The sequence below is a fragment of the Choloepus didactylus genome, chromosome 18, assembly GCF_015220235.1.
Source record: "Choloepus didactylus isolate mChoDid1 chromosome 18, mChoDid1.pri, whole genome shotgun sequence".
Taxonomy (NCBI): Eukaryota; Metazoa; Chordata; class Mammalia; order Pilosa; family Megalonychidae; genus Choloepus; species Choloepus didactylus.
In genome coordinates, this window is record NC_051324.1 from 4759636 (window position 1) to 4778485 (window position 18850).

The 18850-nt window shown below is 41.2% G+C and overlaps 1 protein-coding gene across 2 annotated transcripts in view; it reads right to left on the reverse strand.

Annotated features, from left to right (window-relative positions):
• The window catches only part of LOC119514030 (protoheme IX farnesyltransferase, mitochondrial), a 143039-nt gene that overhangs the window by 25580 nt on the left and 98609 nt on the right, over window positions 1–18850 (reverse strand). For both annotated transcript variants that reach the window (XM_037809564.1, XM_037809563.1), the window contains one exon: window positions 12465–12535. In XM_037809564.1, coding sequence (XP_037665492.1) covers window positions 12465–12535 — 71 coding nt within the window. The remainder of the gene's footprint in view (window positions 1–12464; window positions 12536–18850) is intronic.

Consider the following 18850-nt stretch of genomic DNA (forward strand, 5'->3'; position numbering starts at 1 on the left):
TTCATTTCTAAAACTCGATCTTCGTCATTCATTTAAAAACCAGGTATTGGCTGACCCCTATTCGAAGTGCTTTAATTTATCCTCTCTAAATAACCTTTCACTTTGCTCTTATCGTTCAATCTCTCCTACTTCCAATCCACACCTAGAGCTTACAAGGATGGAGTGCTCTCAACTGATCCATTAAGTTGGAAAAACTAATGCTGACGTGCATCACTTCCCTGTCAACATTACTAGGCTGGAAGATGGATAATTCGAAGGAGACAATCAAAATATGATGCCTTTCAAAATAACAATGAAGGAAAGCCCAGGCCCCACTTCCTGCACAAAACTTGCACAGGCCTCTCTGGTACTTCTCTGTATCTTCTTTCTCTGACCTCCACAGAACTTGTTTGTACCAATTTATTCATTTCATTCAACACATATTTATGGGCTGCCTTGGTCTGTCTGCTAAGCATTTTCTGCACTTGGTTAATTTTTTTTACCCAGATTATAAGCTTTTAGAGCATCAAGAAATGAAATAAAACCAAACTGACAGGGATGGTGGCATTAAAGGTCACCAATAAATTCTTGATGAATTGAATTAATAGAAGGAAAGTATTTAATTCTAAAACATTCAGAAGAAACATTCAATCTTGACATTCTTAAAAAGCATACACTTTTAACTAGCATAGACTAAGAAAAAGTTTATTACTTAAAAAATATTTGAGTAAGATACACCAGAAAATGATGGCTGATTAAAGATGTCTCTATCCCTCTGTCCTCTCCGAAAACAACAAGGAGAACATAAAATCCAAGCATGAAGGAACACGAAACCCTCCTCCAGAAGGGCTGCAAACACAGTGAGAAAGGGGGGATCCTGGGAGAGGGAACACTTTTGTCGATGAGAGACAAGATATAAGACTCAGACAATGTCAAATTTCAGAATCAAACAATTAAGCATTAAGTATGTGTGTGTGTTGGGGGTAGAGGAGATGGATTATAGCTAGGATGTTACAAAGCAGAGTCAGGCCGTGAATTCCACATTGGGCCAAGTACAAGCTGAAGTGAGGAGAAGCACAGGCTACAAGGAAGCAGAGGAAGTACGGGGCGGGGGGAGGCTGCCAGAAAGAACCAGCTCTGGGAGGTATAGCCTCATGCACTTGGTGTTACCCCATCACTTGGTTGTCCCCACACCCCTTTCCCTGGCCACAGGAGACGGGACCAGGGATGGAATATCTTATTCAAGCTTGGACAAATATATTTGCTCTTCAGAGGCTTTGGAGTTGAAACAGAGGACTCAGCAGGAAGATCTTGCAGCTAAGGCTGAGGCTGCCATTTTGATGATGAATCAAATTGAGAGCAAGAGGGATCAGAAGGTCCAATATGAAGAAAGCGAAGACGAAGCTGAGGTATTGAGAAAAGCAGAGATGAATAGGGAGGGTGGATGCTACAGGGCAATAGGCAAGTCAGGAGTGGGCCACACTTTCCAGAATTTTGGCTATAAAAGGAGAAGAAATAGAAGAGTACATAAAGGGAGCAATAGGATTTAATAAAGATTTCCAGCTAAGCTAGAAGGACCATCCACCCAAATATTAAGCCATACAAAAAGGACCCAGTGGAGCAGTGGGGTTTGCAGAGGGATTGGGAGAGGCTGCAGAGTGTGGCCAAACAACCTGCTCTCACGCAACTTGGTGTCTAGGTCTTAGAGCTTGGAAGGCCATGAGGTAGAAAAAGGATCCCAGGGGCCCAATGGGTCCCCAACAACTTCCAAAAATTGGTGTTAGACTTCTGGCAACTAATTTGCTATGGGGAAATGCTTGGTATCCTCGTGAGAAGAATGGAGGTGGTCTTAGGAAGAAATACGGGGGACATTCACCTTTAACCCCTCCTCTTCCTCTGACCCATCCCCTAGCCCACCCTAAAATGACTAAAACCCTAAAACCCATCTAATCCAAGTAGGGCCAGTGTTGTAAGCAGACATGGAGCTTCTTTAGGTGGAAAGAGTTCAAGACATTGGATACCTGCATGACATGACATGTAAGTGGTGGAGGGAAGGGAGGAGGTCACTAATGAGGATATAAAAATGGCAGCGAAATAAAGGACTCAGGTGTCAAAGACAAACTAATTCTTGATTTTGCTTGTGATAAATTCTGCTTCCCCACATGTGCATCTGGACTACCAGAAGCTACGGATACCCTGGGCTGCTCCATGACTGTGCCTACACTGAGTTTAAAGGGAAAAGATGCAATAGTTTGGCTCCAAGTTAAAAGGGATAAACCGTATGGTGGGCAGCTGATATGAGAGATTACAACAGCTCCATATGGCCCCTCTGGAGAACTTTTCTCCAGACTTCCTTAGATGCAGCTGGAAGAGCTCCTTAGCGAAGTGCACTGTGATTCGTGTGCATCTGAGATGCTTCCTAATGTGTTGTGATATACAGCGTACTCAAATTCATCAAGTGGCCCTGAACCATTAAAGACTCTGATAAATAATTCTACCCCAAAGGCCCTAGAGCTGAAGTAAAAAGCAGAAAGCCACGGGGTCAAGTGTTTGCACAGGAATTACATTTGGTAAATAGAAACTGCAAAAGGATGTTTCTATTAACCACCCACAATTATTGCAAGGCAATAGTTTTCCTTGGAATAGATAATTGGAATAGTTAATAACCTCTTGGAAGAGCCCTGGAAGACTTAGGATGAATATAAACATAACATTTTAGTATAAAAAGCCCCCTTTTTTTTCCACTAGTGAAGAAAACAGGAAAAACAGTACTTTCACAAAGAGGATAAGTAGACAATACTCCCATGCCTGCTTTTTGTTTTACTTTTTTCTTTTTTTTTTAACTATAAGTGATACTCAGACACATAGAATTGGCATCTTATACAGGCAATTGATAGATAATCAAAACTTAGGTACCGTTTTCTGTATTCTCCTTGGGAAAGAGAAACAAATAATAATGTAATCTCACAGATTTTACTCTCATTAAATAGTATATTAGCAATAAAGATTTCCCCCATTGATTCACTGAAAAACGAACAAACAAAAATACAGAAAAATTCTAGGCTGCTTAAAATGCAAAGGGGATATTATTACTGTAATTAATATTTCAAAAATAGTCAATTATCCTATTATTCCTTGTTTGCTAAATATATTCAATGTCACTTTCTCCATCATCTCAAACAACAAAGACAAAAGGCAGCTGTGTTGTTTGAATCTGTTATGTACTCCATAAAAATCCATGTTCTTTAATGCAATCTTGTGGGGGCAGACTTATTGTGGGTGAGACCTTTTGATTAGATTATTTCCATGGAGATGGGGCCCCGCCCATTGAGGGTGGGTCTTGATTAGTTTACTGGAGTCCTTAAGAGAGCTCAGGGGCCAACTCAGACCCAGATGCTTAGAATGCAGACAGAAAAGTGTATGGAGATGCTAAGCTAAGAGAGGAAGAGCCCAGAGTTTGCCCAGGAGAAGCTGAGAGAGGACCCCCAGATGCTTAGTGAGAAATGCCCTGGGAGAAAAAGGAAAGATGAAGAGGAGCTGAAAGAGAGAAGCTAAGAGAGACAGAAGCCTGCAGACATTTTGAAGAAAACCATTTCGAAACCAGAACCTGGGAGCAAAGGACCAGCAGACACCAGGTACCTGCCTTCCCAGCTGACAGAGGTGTTCCGGATGCCATCGGCTGTCCTTCAGTGAAGGTATCACCTTGCTGATGCCTTAGCTTGAGATACTTTTATGGCCTTAGAATTGTAAACCTGTAACCTAATAAACCCCCTTTATAAAAGCCAATCCATTTCTGGTATTTTGCATAATAGCAGCTTCAGCAAACTGGAACATCAGCTCATTAAAAAGAAAGGCAACTGAAAGCAGGAACTCAAACAGACACACCAGTATTCAGAACAGCCTTATTCACAATAGCCAAAAGGTGGAAACAATCCAAGCATCCAACAGATGAATGAATAAACAAAATGTGGTCTATTGGTACAATGGAATATTATTCAGCCACAAAAAGGAATGAAGTGTTGATACATGCTACAATCTAGGTGAACCTTGGAAACATTACATTAAGTGAAGGAAGCAAGGGACAAAAGGACAAATATCAAATGATTACACTCGCAAGGAAGACCAAGAAGTGAATTCAGATACATAGAGTAGAGCAGAGGTTACTGGGGCAGGAGGGATGAGGGATGGACTTATTGCCCAGTGGATACAGGGTTTCTGTCTGGGGTCATGAAAAGTCTTGGGAATGGATGGCGGGGATGGCAGTGCAGCACGGTGAGTGTAATTAATGCCACTGAATTGTACACTTAAATTTTATGTTATATATATATATATATATATAACCCCCCCCCGCACACACACAAAGATGAACAGCGTAAGAATGTAAAAGGATCAGATACATTTCCTTGAAACACAGTGGAGCTGTACTTTATTCATCTTATTTAAGTCAGCCCTAAGGTAAAATTATACTATATTCAACATTATCCTCCAAAGTCCCCTTAAGTCATCCATTAAAGCACAAGGCGAGGCTATGAATGTTCAGTTCTAGAAAATAACTGCTATGTTTTCTAAAGCTGGAGAATCACTGAGTTAAATGAAAGGAGGGAACAAAAGAAAAGTCTATATTTAGATGGAGGGGCAGTCAGACTACTCAGCTTCTAAGACGGCTCTTGGTGGAGGATAGAAAGGGTCCCACATCCCCCCGGGGTTTACCAGTTGCTGCTCTAACCTTATCACGGATAACCACACTGCACAGTGAGGCGTATGTGTGGTGGTGGTGGTGGTTGGGGGTTAGACCGGTCAGTGGAGCTCTGCCTTATCGGGGGTCATGCTCTGATGCCTGACTTTGCGGCTCTACCTCATAATGAATGACGTGGTGACCGTGCAAAGAGCTGCAAATGTAAGACAGGAGGAGAGAGCAGAAGATGGCAGCATTTGAGAGAAGTGACACTCCCTAAAGAAGAATGAATAAAAGTTGCATAAGAGAGAAAAAAGGGAAAAGGCAAGGAGAGGGGAGTAGGAGCAAAAGGAGGAAAGCAGGGATGGGTGGAGTTTATCCATGAGAGATCAGTGATGCACAGAAAAGGCAGGGAAAGGCTTGGGAAAACGGACACGGGAGTTTGGTTGAACTTTGGGGTGAAGGCGTTGTATATATTATATCCCCCAGAAAAAGCCATGTTCTTTGATGCAATCTTATGGGGCAGACATATTAGTGGGGATTAAGTTGGAACGTTTGGATTAGGCTGTTTTCATGGAGATGTGCCCCACCCAACTATAGGTGATAACTCTGATTGGATAATTTCCATGGAGGTGTGGTCCCGCCCATTCAGCGTGGGCCTTGATTAGTTCACTGGAGCTCTATATAAGCTCAGACAGAAGGAGCGGGCTTGCTACAGCCAAGAAGGACACTTTGAAGAATGCACAGGAGCTGAGAGAAGAGCTGCAGATGAGAGACAGTTTGAAGACGGCCGTTGAAAGAAGACTCGTGTTCCAGAGAAGCTAAGAGAGGAAAAACACCCCAAGAGCAACTGAGATTGACATTTTGAGCAAGAGCTGCGGCCTAGAGAAGAATGTCCTGGGAGAAAGTCATTCTGAAACCAGAACTCTGGAGCAGACACCAGCCACGTGCCTTCCCAGCTAACAGAGGTTTTCCGGACACCATTGGCCATCCTCCAGTGAAGGTACCTGACTGCTGATGTGTTACCTTGGACACTTTATGGCCTTAAGACTGTAACTGTGTAACCAAATAAACCCCCTTTTATAAAGCCCAATCCATCTCTGGTGTTTTGCATTCCAGCAGCATCAGCAAACTACAACAGGCGTCCAGCCTGAGGTTTGAACCAAGCAGCAGCAAAACTTCCCTTCCCTGTGACCACCCTGCTCCAAGTGATGAACTCGCACATGGACCTGGGCAGTTTCTCCGCTGGACTCTGTTCACCCTTGCCACTGTACAGGCCATTCTCTCAGGGCAAATGAAGATTCTTGTAAAAACACAAATCCGATCATGCCAATCCCATGCTCAGAAGGCATAGCTGGCTTCCCACTGCACATGGGATTCTATCCAGACTCCTCACCACAGACTGACTTCTGACTTCTGCTCCTTGCTTGTCAGGTGCCGGGCACCCTGGCCTCCTTTCTGGTTAGTGCCGGGAATACTCTGACGTCCTGGGCTTTGTGCTTGCTCTACTCCCTCTGCCTACAAGGCAGCTGCTCCCTGCCAGAAGGGATGGCTCCACATAAGCTCTACAACAGCAGGGATTTTTGTCTGTTTTGTTCTGTAGTATATCTTAACATTAAAAATGGTTCCTAGCACATACTAGGCACTCAGCATCATCTATTACTAAATGACCCGAGGCACTGGAGGTAGCGAAGGAGGGCTCAATCCTTGCCTTGGAAGGACTCACAGTATAAGAGGAAGAGGCACAGACACCCATGTGTATGTCGTGTATTGAGTGTTATAACAGAGGTATGCACAAAAACCAGTGAAAGCATCAAGACAGGATACATGACACTACCTCATGGAAATTGGAGCATGGAAATAGCTCTTACTTCCAGAGGAAGTATACGTGATATAAAAATTACCCAGGCAATGAAAGGCCAAGGTTAGCACATCTGGCAGTGTTCCAGTTTGCTGCTGTTATGCAAAATATCAGAAATGGGTTGGATGTTATAAAGGGGATTGATTAGGTTACAAATTTACAGACCTAAGGCCATAAAAGTGTCCAAACTAAGGCATCAACAAGAGGATACCTTCAATGAAGAAAAGCTGATGGCGTCCAGAACACCTTTGTCAGCTGGGAAGGCATGTGCCTGGCATCTGCTGGTCCTTTACTCCTGGGTTGTGTTTCAAAATGGCTTTCTTCAAAATGTCTCTGGGCTTCTGTCTCTCTTAGCTTTTCTCTTTCAACCCCTGTGTATCCTTGCTTGTTCTCCCTGGGTATTTTTTTCTAAATGTCTGGGGGTCCTCTCTTAGCTTCTCCGGGGCAAACTCTGGGCTTCATTTCTTAGCTTAGCATCTCCAAACATCTTTCTGTCTGCATCTTCAAGTGTCAGCATCTGTGTTGGCCCCTGAGCTCTCTTAAGCACTCCAGCAATCTAATTAAGACCCACCCTAAATGAACAGGGTCACACCTTCATGGAAATAGTTTAATCAAAAGGTCCCACCCCACAAGATGGGATTAAAATATGGCTTTTCTGGGGTCCATAACAGCTTCAAACTGGCATAGGCGGAGATGAGAGAAAGCCTTGTACTTTCAGTCAGCCATGATCTAAATACAAGGATGAGTGAAGAAGGTGGACACTGTGGGATGAGGCTGCAAGGACCAGGATGGACCAGACCCTGAAAGGCCTTGAATGACACAGTAAAGAACTAAAAGGAAATATTCTGTCTTAAACATGTTTGGAAGACCATAAAGGGTTTTAAGCCAGAAACTAGTGTGTTTGTTTAAGGAAGCCCCCTCTGGCAGCTTGGTGGAAGTTAGACGGAAGGAGGGCTGGAGTGAAGAGAGGGGGTCAGGTGGGCTGCGGTTGGCAGGAGCCTGTGGAAAACTGATGATCTGAGGCTAACACAACAGCATGGGTACGGCCCGGGTTCCAGGATTATTTAGGAGACTGAAGAGTCACATTTTGTCAAGTAATAGGATAGAGGTGATAAGAGAAAAAGAGTCTGGGATGACTCACAGGTACTTGGCTTTGGAATATAAATTAACAAATACAGCATGTAAAAGAGGTTTGGGAATGAAAATGATGAATTGGGCTGTATACATATGGAATTTGAGCAGTTTACAGGGGCATCCCAAAAGGAATTTCCAAAGGGTAGTTAGATGTAAGGGTCTAGGCTCAGAAGAGGGACCTGGGATCTGGGATGGAGGTGTAGCGTGTACCATATGCGGGGATAGAGTGTGATGAGAAGGAGGCTAAAGACAACTCAGGAGCAGACAGAGGAGGAAGGAACAGAAAAAAAGAGTTTAGAAAGGAACAACTGGAATGGCTTATTTCTTATTTGTCCTTTGGTTCTCAGCTTGAAGACCTCATTTCCTTCGCTGAGTAATCTTGGCCTTCTCAGTTTGGGTTAGAGACCTCTTCTTTGTGCTCCCAGAACTCCTGAGCCTGTCCCTATGTATAGGGACCACATTATATTGTAACATGTTTAAATAACTAGTCCAAACCCCACATGAGACAGAAATGTGTCTGGGTCATCTCTGTGCTCCCAGTGTCTAGCCTGGTGCCTGTCTTTCAGACACAGCTGAAAAGTCCATTTGGTGAGTGAACTCCACCTTTGACATCACTTAGTTTCCTTTTTATGCATGTGTGTGATTGATTCCAAGAGAATGAAGACCATGTCATTTTCCTCCCTGTGACTTTAGCAACTAGCACACTTCTCTGCATACACAATTCTGTCGACAGACGTATGTATCCTGATGATGACAGCGTGAATGAATGATTCAATAACTTGCCACTACCTAGTTTTCACCAGTGGTTTCAGTATTCATAATCCTTTGTCAAATCCTATATTCTCTGTTGCTACACCTTCCTCTTGTTTAATCACTTTCTGATCTTCAGAGCTGTGTAGGCAGAGACCACCCTAACTTGTTCATATTGAAAGGGGGTGTTGACAGCATGGGCAAGGGGCTGCATCTGGTTGCTGTTCTTAAAGAGGCTGTTGCCTCTGGCTTTTTGGACTTGTTTAGCATAGGAACACTCTGGTGGATTTAAGTTTTATAGAATCTCACATAGGGACTTCACATTCAAGACTACTTACTGTTGGTTAGGGCATGGCATGCTGACGTCATTTGGGATATCTAGCTGGAGCTTGCCTAAGAGTAACCTCCAGGATTGCCTCTCAACTCTATTTGAAATCTCTTAGGTACCGTAACCTTATTTTGTTACCTTTCTTTTCCCCTTTTCGTCAAGCAGGCATTTTCAATCCCTTGATGCCATGGCCACGCTCATTCCTGGGAGCCATATCCCATGTCACCAGGGAGATTCATTCCCTGGAAGTCATAGCCCACATAGAGGAGAGGTTAAGTTGGGCTTAGAGAGAGAAAGGCCACATCAGAGCAACAAAAGAGGCTCTCTGGAGGTGCCTCTTAGGCATAATTATAGGAAGGCTTAGCCTCCCATTTGCTGCCCTGAGTTTCACAAGAGCAAGCCTCAAGATTGAGGGCTTGACTTATTAAGTAGGGGGTCCTAATTTCACATAGCGTATATTCTGTCCAGGATAAACAATCAGTGCCTCACATTATCTTCACTTAAATATATAGTTATCATCCAAACTGGACATTATTGAGAATGAAAGGGGATACTATCAATAACTCTGCTGGGAGAACAGGTGTAAACTGGGACTTTTCTGGTTTATTGGGATGTACTCTGCAGGCATCCCATGAGGCAGAGCATTTCCCTATGTTGGGTCTTGATTCAAGCCATCACCCGATACACACGTAACACGGACACCTTCTCTCCTTCTCCTATCACTGTGTCAGCTGACTTCCCGGGTCAAGCTGAACCATTAGAGGTGCGCCCTTGGTCTACAATGTCTGGCCGAGGGTTTTCTCCTCCTCGCCAGCTTGAGGGCCATACAGTCTGCATTGTTCTCACTGGGAGTTATTCTTTGGTATTTGTCTTTGGCTTATACAGAGTGATGCCTTAGAAACCTGTATTTAATTTTCTCTCCAGAAGTTGTTGAAGACATTCTTCTAACACCATCACCATGTGTCCCCTATTCTTTTAAAACTAAGAGGCATAAGTTTGGTCTCCCCAAAGTGGTGTTTTTTTCTTATGGATAAAGAGACCTTGAGAGGCAGTTATGTGGGGTTGTTAGGAACTCAGGGTCTGGAGTGAAATGGAGCAGGGCCAAATTCTGGTTTTGCCACTCACTTGCAATAACATCTTGGGCAAGTACCATACTCTCTTGGAGCCTCCAGTTTCCTTACCTGAATATTGGGGGAATTTAATAGCATCTGCCTCATGGTGCTATAATGAGAATTAATTACCAATAATGCATGTAATGCTTATTTTTCTGCAACTGATGTCACCAGGAAATTTACAGAACGAAATTTACAGATCAAACTTATTAACGATGTGAATGCGATACACTTTTCTTGTGATCTTACCATTTATCCCATATTCTATTCTCCCTTGATTCTGACTTTATACATTTTCCTCTATTTTATTAAAACAGTCTTCTGACACGTCAAATCTTTTCTGGAATAAAGACTAAATTAAACAAGCAAAAAGCACTGCCTTCCCTGTCAGCTCTATAGGGCGTTCAGCATGCACTGCTCCCACCATCTTTCTCTCTCGGAGAGGCCTATGAGTATAGGGCATGGCCCTCGTGCACGTGCACAGCTGCACTCATGGGTCCCCATACACAAAGGGCTCCTTTGGGGTATTTCCCCAGGTCCTCAGTGTATCACAGAACAACCCATCATATGTTTCTTTCCTTAAGTATCACAGCATTACTTTTGCTCTTTAGTTTTGTTCATGTAAACATTAATTTTCAAAGTAAGCTGCAATTGCTTGAAAAAGTTTTAATGAAATATATTGATTCCGTACATGTTCATGGTATGTCTTCAGGATGGAGAGGAACCAAATTGTGTACAAGGGCTCAAACAGCCGTCATCGGCACAAGGTTTTCAAAGGATTTCTTCTCCAGGCTTACAATGACAGGGACGCAGTTTATTGTGTAGACTCAATAAGGCATATCAACCCCAAAAGAAAATTTCAAAATAAACTGGCTACGCTTGTACTTACATAGACAATAGCTGTTGTAAGCATGAGAATCACCAAAGCTGAGAAAGAAATGCTAATGGGTAGCCCACAGACTTTCTACTACACCCCTATGGTCACGCACTATCAAACATCTGGGCAGTAGATAATATTTTGCTAAATTATAATAAATATGAATCGGCAAGATGTAAGGTCTTCAGTCCTAAAACTTTGCTTCCCAATGTGAGAAGATTTGTGCCCCAGACTTATAACAGCCCCTGGCACCTATTTAGTAAAATACGCCCTAGCTATAAAAATAAGTTTGTGTCCATTTTCTTCATACCTATAATTTGCCCTCTGAAATACCAATTAAGGTTTATTCCTATAAATAAGGTTCTGTCTGGCCACCCTGCAAACCAAGGAAGAAGTTACAGGTTTAGAAAGAGTAAGTGCTTGTACTGCAGCCTCTCCTGGAAAAGAAGGGCACTGGCAATAACAAGCCCAAGGCACGAAGATCCCTCCCGGGTGTCCTCAGGGGCTTTGCTTTTCCAGAGTGGAGGGAACCGACTACACTCGGCAAAGGAAGGTGAGCTAGTAGGAAAATGTTGGGCCTTTATCTGATGACCAGGACATTCCTAATGACTCTACTTACCGAGCCTGGTCCCACATTGCCCCTGGTTGCAAAGGAGTGTGAGATTTCATGGAGGAAAAATGACTAGACCTAAATTCCAAATAATTCAGAACTCACTTTGGATTTGACCAGAGGCAAGAGTAGGTTTTAGCTTTTCAGATGGGTGACAGGGTTTGCATTCTCACCTCTAAAGATAAATAACTTTATAAAATAAAAATACTTCTGATAGTTTCTAAACATAAACCAAACACTTTATAATTTTAAAAAGGAAAGAAAGTAATAGACAGTTATGAGGTTTTTACCTTATAGATTTTCATCTGGTTCTGTATAAATTATTCTTTTTAATACAATGATATTTTAAATTCACTAAGAACTGAATGGTTAAAAACAGCCAATATTAAAAATCATCCTTTTGCATAGACTTATGTGACTGTATCTGTATTTGTTTGCTTTATCGTTTTTACTTAACATATGTGATTAGCTGGTCCACAAGTGCTACTCCTAATAAATTTTAAGCTCCATGAGGGTACTGCCTGGAAATACAAAGCAAGAATCACTGATTTAGAATAGTAAGTATAAACCATTTGGCATTTTTTATTCTTTTAGACTTGTAATGTACTTTAGAGTCAAAAAAAATATTTTAAAATGCCAATTTAGAGTTCTTCAGGAAGTAAAATGTTTAATTATTAACCATTAGTGATATTAAAATATTTATATGCCTTGTAGTTCTACTTACTTGAATTTGGTGGAAAGGAGTATAATGGGGCAGTACTTTACTTGGCATGTAACAGCATTATCTGTTTATCTGAAAAAATAAGGTTTCAGACACATCTTTATTTTGAGACCTTATGTGAATCTGTCTGAAAGTCATTTGTGTTAATGGAATGTTTTTATCTTCAGTCACTACGAGTGAAACAAAGTCTATGCCTCAAAATTGAATTTAATAAGGAAATCGATTGCGTAAGTTACTCCTACAATGAAACTGAAAATCTTAGATCCATCTTAAGTGCTCTGCAGTATATTTTGATTAAAGGTGAAAGGTACTGTGTATGCACACCAATTTGTCCCTTTGAGAGTATGTCACTTTAACTTCTAAAACAAGCAAATGAACGTTTTATAACGTGGAAGAGATTTATATTCATAATTTTACCTGATCTGTCCACGAACCAGAGGTCTGTTCTTTGTCCTACTCATGTTTGAATCAAAAGGCACCTCGAAAAACTGTAAAAAGATGGAAAAAAGAAAACATTAAATACAGAACAACTCTTCTAGCTACAGTAGCATTACACATTTTTCCACAGTAAACTTCATTTTAATTTTGAGAGTATGAGTAGTCTTGGCACTCATCGAAGGAAAATCCTCTGGGAAAGAGATGTTAAAAACCATTTGCGTTAATTGTCCGGAATTTGCACAGTTTTACTTTTACCCACTTTGAAACCCACTTGTTAAGTATGCAATTCCATTCTTCAAAGCCATTGTTTCCGGTCTAAAGCTTTAGTGCTGTAAATCATTTCAGAAGCCTTCGCGCATCCCAGAGAGTCAATCAATGCTGGAGAATAGACCACTGATGTCAGGAACCAGGACTAAAGATGGATACCTGGTCAGGTTGACACCTGGTCTACAAATGCGACCAGGCACCCTGCGACTGGCGGAACCACCCCAACCTGCCAGAGGTAGTCCTGGTTTAAACTTACAGTCCCGGTAACATAATTAACAGAAATTCAAAGCATCCCAGTTTGGACAATACTTGGCACGGTCACCCTAACAGTGAAATACAGTTTCTTGTTTACCTATAAATGACAAGAGTCCCAGGAATTATCAAAATTCATCTTCCAAAGATCTGACAAATTGTACAACACATTCTTAAATTTGTTATCAATTTTCTTTACTTGCATCTTCCTTGGTACAACAGAGCACTCAAAAAATCTGCTGATCAGGTTATTATTTGAGAATAACTTTGATTAAATGGGCATGAAGCATATCAGTAGATGAGACAATAATTCAATGGAAGATCTGAGTCAGTATTTCCCCAACTATGTTCCCTAATAGTCCCCAAGGTTGTTCACAGAAAGACTGATTCCATAGTCAAATCACATTGGTATATAAAAGGTTCCGAGAAACCCCAAAGTGAAGAAATCGAATTAACATTGTTTAGCCAAATATTTCCCAAATTTATCCAATCATGAAATGTTTTTTTTCAAGAAAAAGATGTATTTGGAAATATCTGGCCTGAGTGATAGAGATCATTTTTTACTCAGGTCTTTATGAACCATAGCTCATTGTTCAGTGCTTTGTACTCAGTAGGTGTTCTGTAAATGTTGGAAAAAAAGAAACACTCAAAAAGACAAAATCTAGAAATACGTAAGGTAATATTTTCTTTATTTTATTGTACTTAAAAAACAATCTAGTAGTATGTCCTAATAAGTGAATGTTAAAAATGAAAGAATGGTGTTGAATGCACAACCATGTGATGATGCTGTGAACCACCAAATGTATACTTTGGGTAGTTTGTATGGTATGTGAATATATCTCAATAAAATTGCATTTTTAAAAAATGAAAGAAAATTCTATCCTGAACTATTTGGGAAGTTTAAAACTGATTCCTTATAGGTTAAGCCACCTGGTCAGTTGTGTTCCCCTTAATTTTTTCAAAAAACTCTGATGTACATTTCCCTTCCCCTTATCCTGTTTTGCAAGACCATCTACTTTTTTACAGCATTTTAATATCCCTAAACAATAATGACATCTTCTAAATAATTACCTTTTCCTCTCATTCCTCTCAGATCACTGTATTCATTGTCACAGCACTCTGGGTAGAGTTGTCAAGAGTGGGGACTCCCTGTCACTTGTAGATGTCTAGCTGTCTAGAAGCCCTAGTCCCTCACTCCTGGCTCTAAAGACTGAACGGTTATGCTTTTAGCCAATGGTCATGCATCTGGTCATCTCAGATCTTTGAAATAAAGTCACAAACCCATGATAACCACCACCATTCCCTCAACATTAAGAGAGCATATATTACATTCACTAATTCAGGGAATAGCACTTTTCTCCTTATGGCTGCTGACCTTTCTAAGGATGGGCCATGCATGTTAAGCATTTTATGTGCATTGTTAAGGGAAGCGTTTGCTGGGCCAGGGTTTTCAGAACTCCTTGGGAGTAACTGCAGTGCAGTGACGTGGTTGCAGTCAGAGTAAGAAACTAAATGCTGACGAACCTGCAGTGCCTCACCTGCTCTACCTGACGCCGTGACTGTGAAAGGACCCCAGAGTAGGAGATGGCAGTGGTAGCTTTATTCAATTGGATTCTGGTGCAAGCAACTGTGGCCACTGCCTGCCTTAGCTGCTCCTCCCCGCTCCTTCTTACACCGAAGAGGGATGACCCTGGGGAAACTGGTTAGAATAGAAAAGGAGTCAACAAACATGCTATCTATGAATGCCCTCTTAAAAAAATTAATAATAAATCACATCATTCATAGAGAGTTACATTATTATTTTTAGGGACTGCAGAGTATTTCACTTTATGGATATAACAAAATTAATTCCATACTGATGGATTTTCAGGTTTTCATCTTTCTATATTACAAATATCTCTAAAAATGTATCTGCGTATGTGTGTGATTATTCCTATAGGATAAATCCCTAGAATAATCCCCTCCCTTCTTAAAACACAGTCCTCCCTTGCCTTGAGTACACTACTGAGCAGTGGGTCTCCTAATTCTATATGCACTGGCTTGCCATCTGTTTTTGTATGGCTCACAATCTAATAATAGCTTTTATATACCTTTTCAATATTTGGAAAAACTATCAAAAGAACAGCAACATTTTGTGCCATGTGAAAATTATATGAAACTCAATTTTCAGTGTCCATAAATGAAGTTTTACTGGAATTTCAGCCACATTCATTTGTTTACATATTGCTTTCACACCACAATGGCAGAGTTGAGTTGGTTGCAAGAGAGATTGCGTGGCCTGCAAAGTCTAAAATATTTACTCTCTGGCCCATTGCATAAAAAGGTTGCTGGCCCCAGGATAATGGAATGCCTGAGAAAAACCCAGATATTTATAATAATGTGTATAGGACAATGAAAGATTTGCCAGCTGAGGATTATGGGAACCCAGAGAATGGCCTCCAAAGCCAGCTGGGCAGGCAGGCAGGGAAGGAGAGGGAAAACTGCCTTGCAGCATTCTTAAGCTTAGGCTTCCAGAAAAAGGACTTAGACAGTTTCAGGGGATGGGGGAGGAGGGAAGAGCTCTCTAGACACAAGGTAAACAGAAGTGAAGATGAGTATGGAGGCTGAAATCTCACGATGGGCTTGGGCAGCAACAAGGAGTTCAGCATAGCATGAGGTTAGGAGCCTAGGCTCCGTGGTTAATGGGAGATCTGGGTTCAATGTCAGCTTTACCACTGACTAGTGGCTGCATAACCTTGTCTGAGTTTCCTCATCTGTGAAATGAAGATACTAATATATAATTTTCAAAGCTGATGTAAGGATTAATTAAGATAACATATACAGAGAGCACAATGCTTAGCATACGGAAGTTGCTCCATCATTACTAATTTAACTGCTATTATGATTAGTTTTGCTGCACGGGCAGGCAATGAAGTTCCAGAGGTGGTTGAGAAGGCAGATCATGGACAGCCTCATGTGCTGTGCTAAGGTGCTAAGGCTCTATTGTGCATGGAATGTATTTTGGATAGAGCACTATGACTGCCATTGTGGGGTGGTTTTGACAGATGAGATTGTAATGGTCCTGGTGAGAGATGATGGGTCTGGACAAGGGTTGCAGCTGCCGAGATGAAGAGGAAATAGTTTAGGACTCAAATGAACATCTTCCTTTGCCCCCTAACACAATGAGCCTTGTCGAGGTTTAGACCCCAGTCCTCTGTGTTTACTCTCCCATCTTTAGCTTATGCCACTGTGTGTGCCACCTTGACTTTCTCCTGAGAGGCTAGTATGTAATGTCACTTGATTGCTGGCTATTTTCATTTGGAGGTTTTAACATAATCACCAACTCAATGACACCAAACTGGACTTGACACCTTTCTGTGAAAATCAGATACCATTCCAGAGTTCTTTTTTGTCAAGCATACAACTTTTCTCTTATAAGCCATTCCATGTCAAAATCTTAAGAATAATCTTTGATTTCTTCTGCTCATTAACTAACTACATTCAATTCAACAAGTCCTGATAATTTGGATTTCATAATATCTCTCAAATACACCCTTTCTGTTTCACTCCACTATCACCACCACCGAGGAATCATAATGAAACTACTTGCTGAAAAGCATTTAATGGTATCACTGCCTTGGACTCTGTAAAGCCCAAACTCTTTAAAAGCTGTATAGTTTAAAGCCTATCCTTAATCTAGTCCCACCTTTATTCCCAATTTTACCACTTACTCTATTTCTACACCCTGATCACATGCCTCACCGTCTTATGAACACAGCAGACTAGCCATGGATTTGGAAATTTCTTACTTGGTGAGGCTGGAGAAAATATTTAGGTCTGGAGCCTTAGTTTCCTTAGTAGCAAGTGAGAAAAATTCCTCCCCCTAACAAAGTTGCTTTGAAAATTAAAAAAGATATTGCATGATGATGTATCATATCAGGTTATACAGGGAGCTGTTCTCTTCTCACCTGTATCTGCACCCTCTGAATAGAATACCTTTCACCAAATGGTAACCTAACAAATTGACCCTTCCTTCAAGCTCAACTCAGATTCAACTACCCAAACTGAAGCCCAGTCCTTTGGGTTACTCTGATCTCTTCCTCCTCTCAATCTCCACAGCATTTGTCTGAACCTCTTGGGAGGGTGCGGTGGTACCTTACACGACTCCGAAATAGGAAAAATCCTCCTATAGTAAACATTTGTCAAGAATTACATCATTTGAAAGGTAAAAGATCAAGAGAATACATCACTTATCACTTGATATGTTATATCACAGAATGGCACTGTCACTCTAGCTGGTAAATAAAAATACAGATTATCCACTGTTCGGTTCAATTTTTTTTTAATAACTTCACTGAGGTGTAATTGATAGGTAACATCCAAGTGTACAATCTGGAAAGTTCTGGCATAGGTATATACCCATGAAAATATCACTACAATCAAGATATTGAACATATTCATCACTTCCCAAAATTCTGTTGTGCCCCAATGAAATCCCTGTCTCCCATAGTTCCTCACCACCCCCACCCCACCTCACCCCGCTTTGTACCCAGGCAGCCAATGACCTGCTTTCTGTCCCTAGTGATTACTTGCATTTTCTAGATTTTTATATAAATGGAACCGTACTGTATAGATTCTTTTTTTTTGTCTAGATTTTTTCACTCAGCATAATTATTTTGAGATTTCCCATATTGCTGAGTCTATTAACTGCTCATTTTATTCTTATTGCTGAGCTATACTCCCTTGCATGGGAATACCACAATTTGCATGTCCATTCACTTGTTGATGGACATCTGGGCTGCTCCCAGTTTGGGGCTATTACAAAAGAAGCTGCTGTGAACATTTGTGTACAAGTCTTTGCGTGGACATATGCTTTCATTTACATTCAAATGAGTGAATCGTACAGTCTAACTACAAAACTGTGTTCCAAAGTGGTTGTGGCATTTTGCATTCCCAGCAGCAGTGGAGCTCCACTTCCAGACCTTCAAGAATTAAGTTTTGGGTCATCTCATCAAGCAAGGAACTACAACTATCCAAGCTGTTTGTCAAGGACAAAATGAATATAGAACAACTAGTAGAAGAACGTAGTTTTATATACTATGATCCTGTGACTAGCTGCAGAAATAAGGAATATAATAGTTAAGGGTACTTCTTCCTTATTGGGATATATATATCTCCATATATATATATATATATATATATATATATAATCTCCATATATATGTATCTCCATATATATATATACACATACACACCACTTTCATTTCTCTCATTCTCCTACTATTTAGCAAAAGATATGCTAACAGTATTTAACTTTATATCTCAGTATTTTAGTTACACAACACCAAGGGGTACTGTGAGTCAGCTTGAAGAGAAATGGACATTGCCTAAAGATGAGTAGAGGGACTTAACATCCTCTTTTGCAGAGAAGGTTAGTGCATTTTTTGTTGTAAGAGGGATAGTTTAATCATTCTTGGAATAAATATGATTTTGCAATCATCTTATTTGGAAGCTAAGTATGGCTGAAATGTGTATCTGAGTGCCAAGCCAATGAGGGGCCGACTGTGATGGTTTGTGTTGTGTTGATTCAGCTAAGCTGGAACTACAATGCCCAGAATTCCTTTTCCCGCATACTTGTAGGTTAGGGATAGCCACAAGAGAAACCTGCAGAGATGTGGAGGATGGAACTGAGGCAGCATCCACGATTATGCTTGGTAAGTTGGCGTACAGACAGGCACTCGCACAGCTCACGCAGTTGTGCACCTGCTGGCTCGCCTTGTTGGCTTGGGGCAGTGTTAGGCCTACAGCTTTTCCACCTCTTGCCAGATCCCCTTGGATTACAGCTGCTCCCAGAACTCTTCCAACTT